At 37.0% G+C, this 12,696-nt stretch overlaps 2 protein-coding genes across 6 annotated transcripts in view; one reads left to right on the top strand and one right to left on the bottom strand.

Moving 5' to 3' along the window:
* Positions 1 to 316: 316 nt before the first annotated feature.
* LOC107721897 (nucleoporin p58/p45-like) lies at positions 317 to 10,752 on the bottom strand. 4 transcript variants are annotated; one of them, XM_016530099.1, is made up of 14 exons: positions 10,393 to 10,752; positions 9,864 to 10,021; positions 9,732 to 9,764; positions 8,875 to 9,144; positions 8,628 to 8,790; positions 8,481 to 8,546; positions 8,238 to 8,412; positions 8,076 to 8,155; positions 7,851 to 7,969; positions 7,660 to 7,742; positions 6,647 to 6,848; positions 3,082 to 3,165; positions 1,422 to 1,517; positions 317 to 1,111 (listed from the first exon to the last, which is right to left on the bottom strand). In XM_016530099.1, exons 1-14 carry the CDS (start codon positions 10,470 to 10,472, stop codon positions 942 to 944), a joined length of 1,779 nt encoding a protein of 592 aa, XP_016385585.1. In that variant the 5' UTR covers positions 10,473 to 10,752; the 3' UTR covers positions 317 to 941. The 4 variants fall into 4 exon arrangements, with proteins under 4 accessions (XP_016385585.1, XP_016385586.1, XP_016385587.1 ...); XM_016530100.1 differs by lacking the exon at positions 1,422 to 1,517; XM_016530101.1 differs by lacking the exons at positions 1,422 to 1,517; positions 3,082 to 3,165 and having other exon boundaries at positions 10,393 to 10,751.
* A 1,163-nt stretch (positions 10,753 to 11,915) lies between these two features.
* Positions 11,916 to 12,696, top strand: part of LOC107721921 (myotubularin-related protein 6-like) — a 10,101-nt gene continuing 9,320 nt past the window's right edge. For both annotated transcript variants that reach the window (XM_016530149.1, XM_016530148.1), the window contains exon 1: positions 11,916 to 12,120. In XM_016530149.1, the coding sequence (XP_016385635.1) occupies positions 12,097 to 12,120 (24 nt within the window). In that variant the 5' untranslated portion in view covers positions 11,916 to 12,096. The remainder of the gene's footprint in view (positions 12,121 to 12,696) is intronic.

Raw genomic sequence — 12,696 nt, 5'->3', positions numbered from 1 at the left:
AAGGGCACCTGCCCTATTGAGGGGAAGGTGGGAGAGAGCGCTGTACCTCCCCCCCCCCCACCTACAATCCCTGCTTGTACAAGACTCGAACCCACAACCTTTGGGTTACGAGTCCGACTCTCTAACCATTAGGCCACGACTTTCCCCCCCCCTCCCCCCCAAAAAAAGTCGTTAAGTGTTTTAAATACACGTGTACTAAATAAATGATTTAAAATACTCTTAATAAATAAATACATTTTCTTTAATTATGAAGTCCATCTGTCATAAAAACAACGAGAAAATATTTCCGTAAAGAAATAAAAAGTGACTCAAGACATCATTATCGCCTCTTTTAATAACAGTTTTCAAGTCGAAAAATACTTGTTTGCACAAAGTCTGCTTAAGTATATAAATTTTTATCACTATTTGGTAACAAAAACAGACAGAAACAAAAATGGGGTATACAAATTGAACGTTCTTATACAGGTTGACATCTATTTGGTACAAGTAACCAGGAAACCAATAACATAGATCATCTTAATGGGATGGGATGACACATTTACAATCACAGAGCATGTGGTTTAAAATAAAGCCACTAAAACACAGGTAAACTTTGTTCATGAGTATCTTCAATACTGAGAGCATCTACATTGAAATCCCTTCACGGGTATTCTGTGCATCACAAAATATGCTCCATTAGATATAACTCAATTCGGACAACAATAAACCAAAGAGCACAGCATAGTCACAAGGGTAAAGGGGAGAACCGAACAGAATCTCAAAAATCCTTTAATGGTGTCCAACAGGGAAAATATATATGTACACATACATACACACACACACACACACACACACACATATATATACACATACACAGATGTATATATAAAAAATAAAGATCTGAGACACACATCATCTTTACCTCGTGACACTTCCCTTTACCCCTATATCAACTTGCTGTTCTATCTCTTGCCCCTTTTATTTCCCGCTGGTGGCTTTTTGAGCTGTAGCAGTGGCCCTCCTGTCCCAAATCCAGGAGTTTGTGTGTTGGAAACTCCAAAGGTCAACCCAGCTGATGCATTAATTCCAGGGTTACTGAAGTTAAAGCCAGAGGTGTTAGATGTCCCAAACCCTGAGAAACAAAGATTTTAAAATGTGAGCAGTAAATATTTTAGGTTTTCTCAACCTTTACTGCTACCAAAAAAAAAACATTTAAGCAAGTCACACAACAGCTGTTAACAAATAAACTATGCAAATTTTACATTTCAAGCTCTCTGATATGCAGTGCTTGCCCCTTAAGCAGCATGATGTTGATGCATTCTGGGGGAAAGGATGATTATAATTAATAATAATTAATTATAATTATAATTAAGGAGGAGCTGTTAGTAATGGTTAGCGTTGATGAAAGCGGGTAAGATGGAGGAGGGTGCTAACAAACACACCTGCGCTCAGGCTCCCTCCAGATGGCTTGCTAGAGGAAAACCCAAACGACAAACCTCCTGTTGCCACGCCCCCAAACCCAGGGCCGCTACCAAATGCTGCCGAGAGACAGATGGGGGGCATTTAGGTGTTGCGACTACATATATTCCAGAGATAAACTCTCAGTCACAGGGCGGGGGAATGGAGGACAGGAATGAGTGATGAGTTACATTTGAGATTAACTAGGAAAAACTGATGAAGGAAAAATATAGTTAGGGAAATGTGAAAAATGCAAGTTCTATATACAACCTAACCAATAAAAAAAACATCTCTGCATTATTAAAACAAAGAACAATAAGAGTACTGATTGCTCACTCAAAAACTAAAATATGGCATCATTCCATACCCTGTATTAATTTTTTTTCTGTCTTTTTGCTATTCAATATTTTATAAAGCACGGAAAAAACACCAAAAAGTTCAAATTCAAATAAAATGAGGAAAAGACCAACATTTAAGATGATTTTCCACTCTAGTAATTTGTGAATTAATCAATGAATACAAATTGTGAACTGGTCACAGTATCACTTAAATAAATAAATAAATAAAAAAGGTAATTGCAACTATTTATCTTACACTTTTGACTTTTTGAACTGTGAGAAAAAAAGTAATAATTATGAGATATAAACTCAATTCTAAGAAAAAATTTACATTTTAAAAATTAATTAAAAGGTTAACTCGTAATTCTGAGAAGTCCAAATCGAGATTCACATTTGTAATTATATATATATATAAAAAAAAAAGTTAGAATGTTGAGATATTAACATGCAATTAGGAGAAATAAAGTCACAATTACCTTTTTTATCATTTTATTCCATGGTGAAATAAGCTTCCATAGTTTACAGCTCACTATAGGGGAAGATTATCAGTGCTAAGAATGTATCTTTTATTCTCCAGTACTGAAAACAGAACCTATAAGGGAGCTTTTGATATGCGCTGTGACGTAGCTCTTGCAAATTAATTTTTTTGTTCGTTGTCTGTCATTTCGAAGCTTAAGTTGCATACGGTTTTCTTTAGTTTTAATTTGCCTAACTATCGATCTGACCCAGTAGACGCCATAATCCCACTCTGTCTCTCTCCCGTCCCGCTTTCCGTTTTTTTTTTTTAATGGTGGGTGTTTACGCAGTTGGTTAGAGCAGTGCTGATTGGGGAGAACGGAGGTGCGCTCACTCTTGCCCAGGGCAAGTAAGACTGCAACTCAAGGCTGGCAGTCATGCATATGCTCTGGAACAGAGTAATATCGCGTCCGCATCGCAGGCTTTCTCAAATCGCGATTTCGATTCGATTTCGATTAATCGCACAGCCCTACAGTGAATAATGATTTTGTTATTTGAATAAGTGAGAATTCTAATCATAAATCTAAGCACTACCATATGGATTTAGAAGACGTGATGTATAGACCAATTTCATGAAGCTTACAAGCCATGGTCACTATAAAGTGTTGAACTTCATGAATATATCTAGTTTTGTTCAACAGAAGAAAATCATATGGGTTCAGTGTGACATGAGGGTGAAAAACAAATAGATTTTTTTATTTTTGGGTGAACTGTCTTATTAAGATTGAGACTGAAAGACTTAAGAGTGCAGAGATGGAAAGGGAGAGGAGAGGTTTATCACAGTAAGTACCTCCGAGGCTGGATGAGCCCATGCTAGTGCCAATACCAGAGGAAAAGGGAGTGCCAAAACTGGCCCCCAAGGGCGCCTGTGGTCCTGGGACAAAAAAAAAAAAGAGAGCAGAGGAACTTACTCTCACACACTCTCATAATGATCCATATTATCAATGAGCAAACAAAAAATTTGATTTAACAATCTTGTAAGAGAAGCACATGCTTTGAAAGCAACTTTTGGAAAACGTCCTCATTGAAAGTAAGTGGCACAGCGTAAGAGCTACATAAAAGCCATATCAGCATTATCTAAAATACGGTTCATTATGATGTTGGAGCAAATGGAACATCAAAAAATAGGCACTACTGGCTGCAAATAGATTTTTTTTTCTATTTATTGTACTAATCTGCTTCTAGTTACTTACCTTGGATCCACACTAATGTCTTCCTATTTTGATGGATTTTCTAAATCACTTAATATCACAAAAGGTACTTATTTCCTAAATGACATCTGCAGACCTGCTGTTACTTAATGCATTACTAAATTGTGCTCCTGTCTCGTTTCCTTTTAGCTGGTTTAAATTTGATTAGATTATTAATTTAGAGATGTGATAAATCAGCATCTCAAATGCAGTCTTTTAATCCAATTCATTGAGAAAAATCAATGATTTATCAGTCAAAAAGAAACAAAGACAAGGGCTTTTCTTTAAAAAAACTGATTTATTGTCAATTCAAATTACATTAAACATGACAAACAGTTGAGGACAAACTGATTCCTAGTAGTAGCTATGGCATTAACACTGTTTAAAACGATTAAAGCCAACCTGTGCCAAAAATGCATTTCAAACAATGGTTAGGACTAATGCGATATCTAATTCAAAAAGGCACACCATTTTAAATACATCAACAAGCACCACCTAAACAAAAAATGTATGATAATAATTAAAAAAACAATTGATTTATAAGTTAGATTATAGAATTATAGACTATGTTACTATTTGTAAACAACCAAAATAATAAGCCCCATTTGTGTTCCAAGGAATGGAAACGTATACCAAGAACCAGACATGTCTATAAACAGACATCCTGTGTAAGAGCTTTGATTAAGTACCAACACACAAAAGCCACTTCCTAAAAGCGTTTTTTAAAAACATGACATGCATTAAGATCATTCGTATGTATAGTAGATCGGCGAATAAAAGCAAAAGAAAGCCTGTAAGATCTGAGATTAACAATGGCTCATAGTGAAAGTTCACTGAGGGTCTAATTCATAGCTTTCCCACAAAGCAGAAGGTGTGTTGCTTTCGTCTTTTGCGAGAAAAGCGATTTGAAAAGGTGTCTGAAAAGGTATTACCACCTTTATTAGAGTTCAGTCATAACTCTAGAGACATTAGAGTTATGACAGCCATGGTAGAGAAAGACGGATCGAAATAGCAGCTCTGGGCCACCAAAAGGCCAAGAATCACAAAAACTGCATTTCTAAATTCTGAAATTTGGCACAATCCTTCACCGCAGACCCTCAATAGTCCTATAAAGCAGCATGTTCACTCAAACTGAAGTCTTGAACACTGTAGCCCTTAAATAAAGTAAGAAAATGAATGACGACTAGTGTCTGTGTAGGATTTCCATCTTTAACAGACTTTACTGCAGTGTGTTGTGGTTGGGCTGATTCTACAAGGAAATGCATCTCACATCTTGTGTGTGTATACATATACTGTGCAACTAATTAAGCTATTCCGTTGGTTTAGCGCACTACACATTTACAGTTAATTGAATATGCAAAAGCACCCACAACAGTCTAGATTTTTCTTAGGCACAAAGGCACGGTCCATTTCCAAAAAATACTATAGTACAGATAAAAAAAAAAAAGCCTATTAATTGGGAAAACAATGAAATGTGAATGACGAACAGTCAAGTTTTAGATCAAAATGATTTTGGCTTATGGATCACACTGATAAAGCCCTTTTGTCGACTTATTTCCAGTAAAATCACAAATCAAAAATGTCTGTAATTTGATTCTTCTCTATAGATTGAGAACCCAGAATAAGACCAGCGTAAATCGATTCTGCGCCATCGGAAGTGGAACATCTATCACTATCTCTCACACCTCCGACCAGCTATTATTGCCAGGAAATCTCCATGGAAACCACAAATGCAACCATGGTTACAGATGGATGGAGGGTATCACCAAAGCAAAGAAACCTTCAATCAAGAACAAAAAACACACAGAAATGATATCATATTCACTGAGCTGTCCAATAAAATACAGTAAATGACCTTAATTCACCTCAGAATCAGTAGCTTACACACTCCCTTCATACATATCTACTCATGCATATGCAAACCCCATGGAAATCCGATTAATTCAAATCATCACAATCATAAAAAGGAGGAGGAACTTAGGAATAAAACAGCCTGACATTGTCTTTCCATAACTAAACCAAACAAGCATGGTTTTGATGCGAGATGAAATGCTGAAAATATCAAAACAATACTTGCCAAAGCTACCAAGAGAAACAACTGATATACAATGCTGTTCTGATAGATCAAAATATATGCAATGCACATTGTATTTAAACGGATCTCAAATGAAATGTGGACACTCGTGCGAAAAAGCTTTATACTTTTAAAACAAGTGATTCTGAAAATTATTTAACAACAGCAATTAAATAATCATTTTAGTATGCAGCTATCAAAATGCATGTTAGCAGTATGGTGCCACCAACTGAGAAAAATATGGAAAGAACCAAATGTGTTCCTATCCTAAGGTACCGTACGACGATCTCTTTCCTGCATAGCATGTTTATCCTTTACCAAACCACTCGGCTTTTTTGTCTATTCCCATCTAAAACAAACATATTGCTCAGAAAGCTTCAGTCACGGCGGTCATACTGAAAAGTGTTTGTTTGGCACTTCAAAATATCAACTTTCACATCTACCATTAAGGAATACAGGTTTAGTTGATTATGGGTATAAAAACGGAAATAGGTGTGAAAGCATTTCAGTCCCGTATGTAACACGCGAGTCTACTGTGTTTGGCTACTTTGTGTAGTGACGGCTACATTAGTGCTGTTGGAATATCAGAGATCAAATCCTATGACCTTCTGCGCCACTCAAAATAGAATACCTGTCCCTATAAAACACAGACAGACCACCTCAAGATGACAACCCCCTTTCTAAACCTTGAACAGGTTTGGAATGTGCCCGTAATGTTTGGGCTGTATTTAAATAGCATTTCATGCTCTTGCTTTACATCTCGTGTTTTTTCTTGTGCGAGGAAGAGATAAGAAAGAAAACAGAAGTTGGGCAAGACAGTCAGCATCTAAAATCTCACAGCACACTAGTTGGCACACATAAAGTCGCGTCATGTACGTTAAAACAACCCTGTTGCTCTATATCTCAAAGAGAGAAAGTTTAAAAACAAAAACACATGGCACTGACTGATTTTGCGGTTTATTTTTAAATTTGTTTGCTCTATCTGCCCTTCTCTGTCATTTTCCCCCTCCCTCGTTCTTTCTATTTGTCCCTCCCCTCATCATTCTATCAGTCTAGAGGTCAAGAGGTCTAGAACTTGAAGGCGGTCAGACCTGGAGCCGGCTGCTGCTGCTGAGTGAGAGTGGCAGCCATGGCAATGGCTGCTGCGTTGGGAACGCTGCCGAAGGGTGCAGGGCCTGTGGTGACGTGCGGAGAGCTCTGCCATTTCTTGCCAGCAACACGTTTTGACTCGAATATGTCTGTGGAGTCGTCAAGGAAGGCTCGTCTGTAGCCCAGATACTGATATTTGAGAGTCTACAGAGAACGAGAGAAGAGACATTTCAAACATAATAATTGTGCTTTAATTGTATCATGAAACTGATGTACTGATGTATGTGTACATGTATAATATAAAAGTTTGGTTTTAAGAAATGAACAATTTTACTTAGCAACTAACAGTAATGGTAAAGACTTTTATATTGTTACAATATTTTTCTGTCTCACATAACTGTTCTTTAGAATTTTCTTTTCATCAAAGAATCCAAAAAAATGTATAACAGTGCCCACAAAAATATGAAGCAGCAGAACCGTTTTCAAAATCAGTATTACATTTTAAAATATAATAAAATGGACAGTTTTTTTTATCTTATACTAATATTTTACAATATTATTGTTCTCTGTATTTTTAACCAAAGAACTGCATAAGGGAGCACAAGAGACTTTTAAACAGTAGTGTGTATATACATACATCAATATATACACACACACACACATATTTACATATATATATATATATATATATATATATTTACATACATACACACATATATGTAAATATGTGTGTGTGTGTGTATATATATGTATGTAAATATGGGCCTTTTTTTGCTTTTGTTAATTGTATAATAAATAAAAAGAAAACAGATAGAATACAAAAAGATTAAAGCTAGTGTTTTTTTTTTCTCTGTGTGGCGCGCAGGTGCTCATTATCACTGGCCTTGCTCCTTTCCCATGGCTCTAAGCCCCACCCCACTCGTCACATATATTGTATATAATATATCTACAATATATGAGTATTCATATTTAAAAACATTAAATATGGTCCATATAAGAAATGTTCAGAACTTACCTTAACATTCTCATGAACTCCCTGCAACTGTGCAGCAAGTGCAACAAACGTCTGGTAGAGTTTCTGCATGGCCAGGGACAAATCTATATGAGAGATGACATAATACAGTCAAGAGGATACCCGAGCTATCTTTCTATCATATGAATCAAGGCTGTGCATTAGTTGACTGAGAGCATAGAGTAGATTAAAACCTTGAGGGGTGATGTGGGAGCCACTGCTCTGGGTGGTCAGATGATTCTCCAGTTCTTCAATCTGCTGACGGTACTGCAGTAACTGCACCTCAAATTGCTCCACCAGAGCCCGGAAATAACTGAAGAGACAGATGGACAGCGCATTGGCGGACAACAAGTAATAGTAAGTAACTTTTACTGCTTATCGATGGAATTTAGGAGTAGAAACCACACAGATTCACTCACTCGGAAGGCACCGTGTTCTCATGTTGGAGTCCAGGAGGCGTCTTCTGGGTGCGAAGTGCGATATCGGCATTCTTCAATTCCTGCATGAAGAAAAGGATGGATTACAAGATTGAACAATCCTTGAACTGTTTAGGATGGTCTGCATGACATTTTTTGCCTAACCTGAGAAGTTTCCAACTTCAGTTTGTCTATGGAGAGTGAATTTCTCTGCAGGCCACTGGCACAGACGGACAGGAGCTGTTTGAGTGACTTGATGTCCTCTTGCACTTTGAGAATGGCTTTAGAAGACATCCTGCTGATCTCTTCCTGGACTTGCTTCTGTTCTTTGACAAATTTCCTGTGGAAAGACACATATTAAGCACCAAATCAAATTCATGCAACTATCACAAAATGTGGTAGACTTACTGAAAGTTGTCCACATCTTGACAGATCGGACCTGGCAGGTTTTCATCTTTGAGGGCTTTACTGTCTCTGTAGAGATAAAAAGGCAGGGTAAGAACAACTAAAATTATCTATAATGAAGTCAAAAGGTGATTGTAGTGTGGTTCTTACTCTGGTCTGGTGCTGGATAACTTGTCAGTATTTTTTTCAGAGGAAGTACTGAAGTCTACACCACCCAGGCCGAGACTGAGTGCAGGAGCAGAGGTGGTCGCGACAGAGGAGGAGACTAAACCACCCAGACTCAGAGGTCCACCTAAACTGGACTGTCCCAAACCTGAAACACATATTAAATGAGTATAAGATCAAAACCACCAGTTTAAACCAAATGTAACATGACTACAGAGGAAAAAAGGCTGACCTGTCAAGGAGGGGTTGGAAAAGAGACTGGAACCAAAGGAAAAACCCGAGGCAGGAGCGGAGGAAGTGGTGGCAGCTCCTCCTAAGTTGAGGGAGAAGCCAGTGGAGCTGGTCTGAGGGGCTGTGGAGGTCAGGACGGATCCCAGAGTCAGGCCTGTGCCTGGAGCTGCAGAGGTGGTGGTTGTCAGTGAGAAAGGTGTAGCGGAGGCTGCTGGTTTTCCGAAGCCCAGGCTGAATCCAGTGGAAGCAGCGGTAGAGGTGGTAAGACTCCCTAAGAACACAAAAAGAAAAAATTGGAAATCAGTACAGCATGTCTGACAGATTTAACCAGAGGTTCTCAAAGCAAACGTTCAAGGGGCTTAAAAATGAAGATGATATTTTGAAGAATATAGGCTGTGGTGCCTATTTTTTTTTCTCTTTCCCATACTATAGAAGTCAATGGGGACCAACAACTATTTTGTTACCCACATTCTTTAAAATATCTTCTTTTATGTTCAACAGAAGAAAGAAACTCATACATATCTTGTTAAATCTACATGGGCATTTTAATAATGAATATGCATATACAATTTGTATACAAATGTATAAACAGTTTCCACTCAGAAATTGCTACTAAAACAGTACTTTCTCCAATAATTATTTTACTTACACATTTGGAAATTAGTTTTTTTTACAGTGTAGTTATGTCACAAGCTCTAAAATATTTTATCAGGTAGAAATAGTGTTAAAAAAAGTTAAGATGTTAATTAAGCTTTATAAAAAAAATACTGTTGTGGACATTAGGGGGCAATGGAGTCAAAAGGTTTGAGGCCGACTGGACTAAAGAAATATGACTTGTTTCCTTGAAGCATTGCTTACCTAAAGTAAGGCCAGTAGTGGATGCAGCAGCCCCTAAAAGTGTTAATTAGACAATGAATTAACAAAATGAATTAACTATGATGTTATTTATTACTAAGGCACTAAATTATGTGTCATAAAAGAACAAAGAACCTGAGGCAGGTGTGTTAAAGCTGATTCCAGTTGTTGGTTTCTGTGCAAATAAACTGGACCCAAATCCCAGTGTGGAGGTGGTACTGGTGGTGGCCGGTGTGGATGTCGGCGTGCCAAACCCTCCGAATGCGAATCCACCCGTACCTGCAGCAGGAGCACTGGAAAAAGATATCAGACATTAAAAATCATATTTGTTTTTACTAACATTAACATTTTAATGTCATTAAAATTTATCTGCATTTTAAAAAAATTATTCACTTTTTTGTCATTTGTAATTACATAAAAATATATTTATTTAAAAACAAAATAACAACATACATTTAGACAACCATTTAGTAAATACTTTTTTTATGGTAGGCCATTGAAAATGAATGTGAAACTAAAATGTCAGCTTGAATTGTAAACAGCAAATTGTTATTGACCATCCAATTAAAGTTAGCATTTTAAGCTGTCATTTTAGACGTGTTTATGTTTTACACCATAGTCCTGCACATCTCGTTAAAAAACGAGCACACTGTTGAAAGCTGACCTGGTCGCTGCTCCAAGTGAGAACCCCCCGCCGGTGCCGGTGGAGCCGAGGGTACTTGTGCCGAAGTTAAAGCTGGACATTCTGGACTTAAATGTCCAAAAATTGACAATCAGACACAAGCAGGACTGACCTCGTGGAGGCCCTGAAGCCACTTCTTACGGCATACGTTGGATAATAAAAGCAACCACCACGAAATTCTGATGCGTATAAAGAAGATATGAATAAAAGATTCTAAACTAGGCAATCGAGGTTTACTTTATTTTTAAAACTCCTGTGGGTTTCTAAGTATTGAAAACCGTGCTGCTCCGTGTTTCCGCGCACAAGCTCTTCTTCTTCTGTCTCAGTGTCTCTTTGTTTTTGCGGTAAAATTCAAACATCATCTGTTTCGACGTATTGCCACCTACTGGCCTGGAAGGTCCATGCAGGCAGTGTGATTTATTGAACTAAATAATCCATTATTCATCTACTCTGGTGTTTGTCTTGTTTCTGTTGTTGGACTTTCTATTAATATTCTGTCCACACTTACAGACATATTTCCACTATTTAGTTAATATTTCAGCAACTATCAAAATAATCTTTTGCCTTTATGATATTTCAGAGGTGTTGCATCCGTGAAGGAATCTGTTTTTTTGAACGAATCTTTTAAAGACATAGTTCACCCAAAATAAAAATTCTGTCATTTTTTTAACTTCATCATTTACCTCAAATTTTTAGAAAGCTGTATGAATTTCTTCTCCTGAATACAAAAGAAGATATTTTGAAGAATGTGTGTAACCAAACTAGTTTTTGGTCCCCATTGACTTCCATAGTATGTGGGCACCAGTAACTGTTTGGTTCCCCACATTCTCCAAAATATCTTCTTTTTTGTTCAACAGAAGAAAGAAACTTGTGAGTATATTTTCAGCTAATTTTAATTTATATTCCTTTTAATAAACCAAGTGAAAGAATTATGATTACCATACACAATCAATAAAACATGCAAAACACAAATACGGAATTTAAAGATCAATTAATCGAATAATCATACCGTGCAGTAATAGTGAGTAGAAAAAAATATATAATATAACAATTTATAATGTAATATAATAATTTATAATGTAAATCATCAGATCAGAGTATAAATATTACACAGTATCACAGTATTTGTGTCTTTATGCATATATAGCTGCATTATAAATTTAAGGACGAGGGTCCAGCACAAGGGTGATTATATTTACATTTACATTTACATTTAGTCATTTAGCAGACGCTTTTATCCAAAGCAACTTACAAATGAGGATCTTACAAATATTTGAGAGTCTGTGGCATATAAAAGATTGAAAACCCCTGTTCTAATTAAAGGCTAACTCACAATATACATAATATATGGTTTATATATTATGAAATGTTAATATGTCAAACGCTATATGTTTTTTACCAACACTAGGTTACACTGAAAATCAAATGAAAAACTAAAAGTATCAAGACGCGACAGAAAACTACATTTCCCAGAATGCACCTGTCTGTTTTTCTCACAGACACGCCCCAAGTAGGAAGTGCTGAGTAGAGCAGCAGAAACTGTTAGCTGTTAGTAGAAGAGATGTTTTGAACTTGGCTTCAAACGGAGGCGGATTTATTCTTCACTTATTCATCCGATGTGTGAACGCATCTGTTTAGGATATTGTCATCCGTTCCTTGCGCTGACCACGCTAAAACAGCGACATCATGGAGCACATCCGCACACCAAAGGTACACTTTACTAAATAGTAGAATTCTGCGAGATCTGCCCTGCTATGTCACAAAGTCACAAACACTTGTTAAATGCAATTGAATTTATGCATCTATAAATGTATTTAACACACGATGTGGTGTCACCATATAGATTGGGCGCGCAGCTCTCAGCGTTGTTTATGTTCATCTATATCTTCTGGCCTTGTATATATGAGCCGAATGTACTTGAATCTAGTCCCGGTGATCCGTATGTGGATTTTCTGCCTTTGTGGCCATTTTGACTGATTTCAAAATCTGTGCAGAACTGGTCTGTCCTGAAAGCTTTGGGCCTTGGAGGCTGATTCTGCATTTTTATGTTGTCTGAAGACTTAACAGTGATGTAATGAATAAGGCTCTCAAAACTGCCTTACTTCTGAATGTATACTGTAAATAGTCTTATTTGTTGTGACATCATGAAGCAATTCATTATTACAATAACTGGAGGATACTAAGTTTTATCTTTTTCTATTTTCATCATCTTCATGTCAGGGTTTTCAGCCAGGGGTCCAAAGCCCATAAAGGCACTCAAGCATTCCTTAAAAAAAAAAAAAAAAC

The sequence above is a fragment of the Sinocyclocheilus rhinocerous genome, unplaced genomic scaffold (assembly GCF_001515625.1).
Source record: "Sinocyclocheilus rhinocerous isolate Xijiao unplaced genomic scaffold, SAMN03320098_v1.1 scaffold90, whole genome shotgun sequence".
NCBI classification, from domain to species: domain Eukaryota; kingdom Metazoa; phylum Chordata; class Actinopteri; order Cypriniformes; family Cyprinidae; genus Sinocyclocheilus; species Sinocyclocheilus rhinocerous.
This window is presented reverse-complemented; position numbering and strand designations above follow the sequence as displayed.

Bases quoted from the DNA above. Each gene is read 5' to 3' on its own strand.
- LOC107721897 (XM_016530099.1), bottom strand. From the start codon at position 10,472: ATGTCCAGCTTTAACTTCGGCACAAGTACCCTCGGCTCCACCGGCACC. The intron at 8,547-8,627 runs GTAAGAACCACA...TTATCTCTACAG, and splicing joins TTATCCAGCACCAGACCAGA to AGACAGTAAAGCCCTCAAAG. The intron at 8,413-8,480 runs GTAAGTCTACCA...GTCTTTCCACAG, and splicing joins CAAGATGTGGACAACTTTCA to GAAATTTGTCAAAGAACAGA.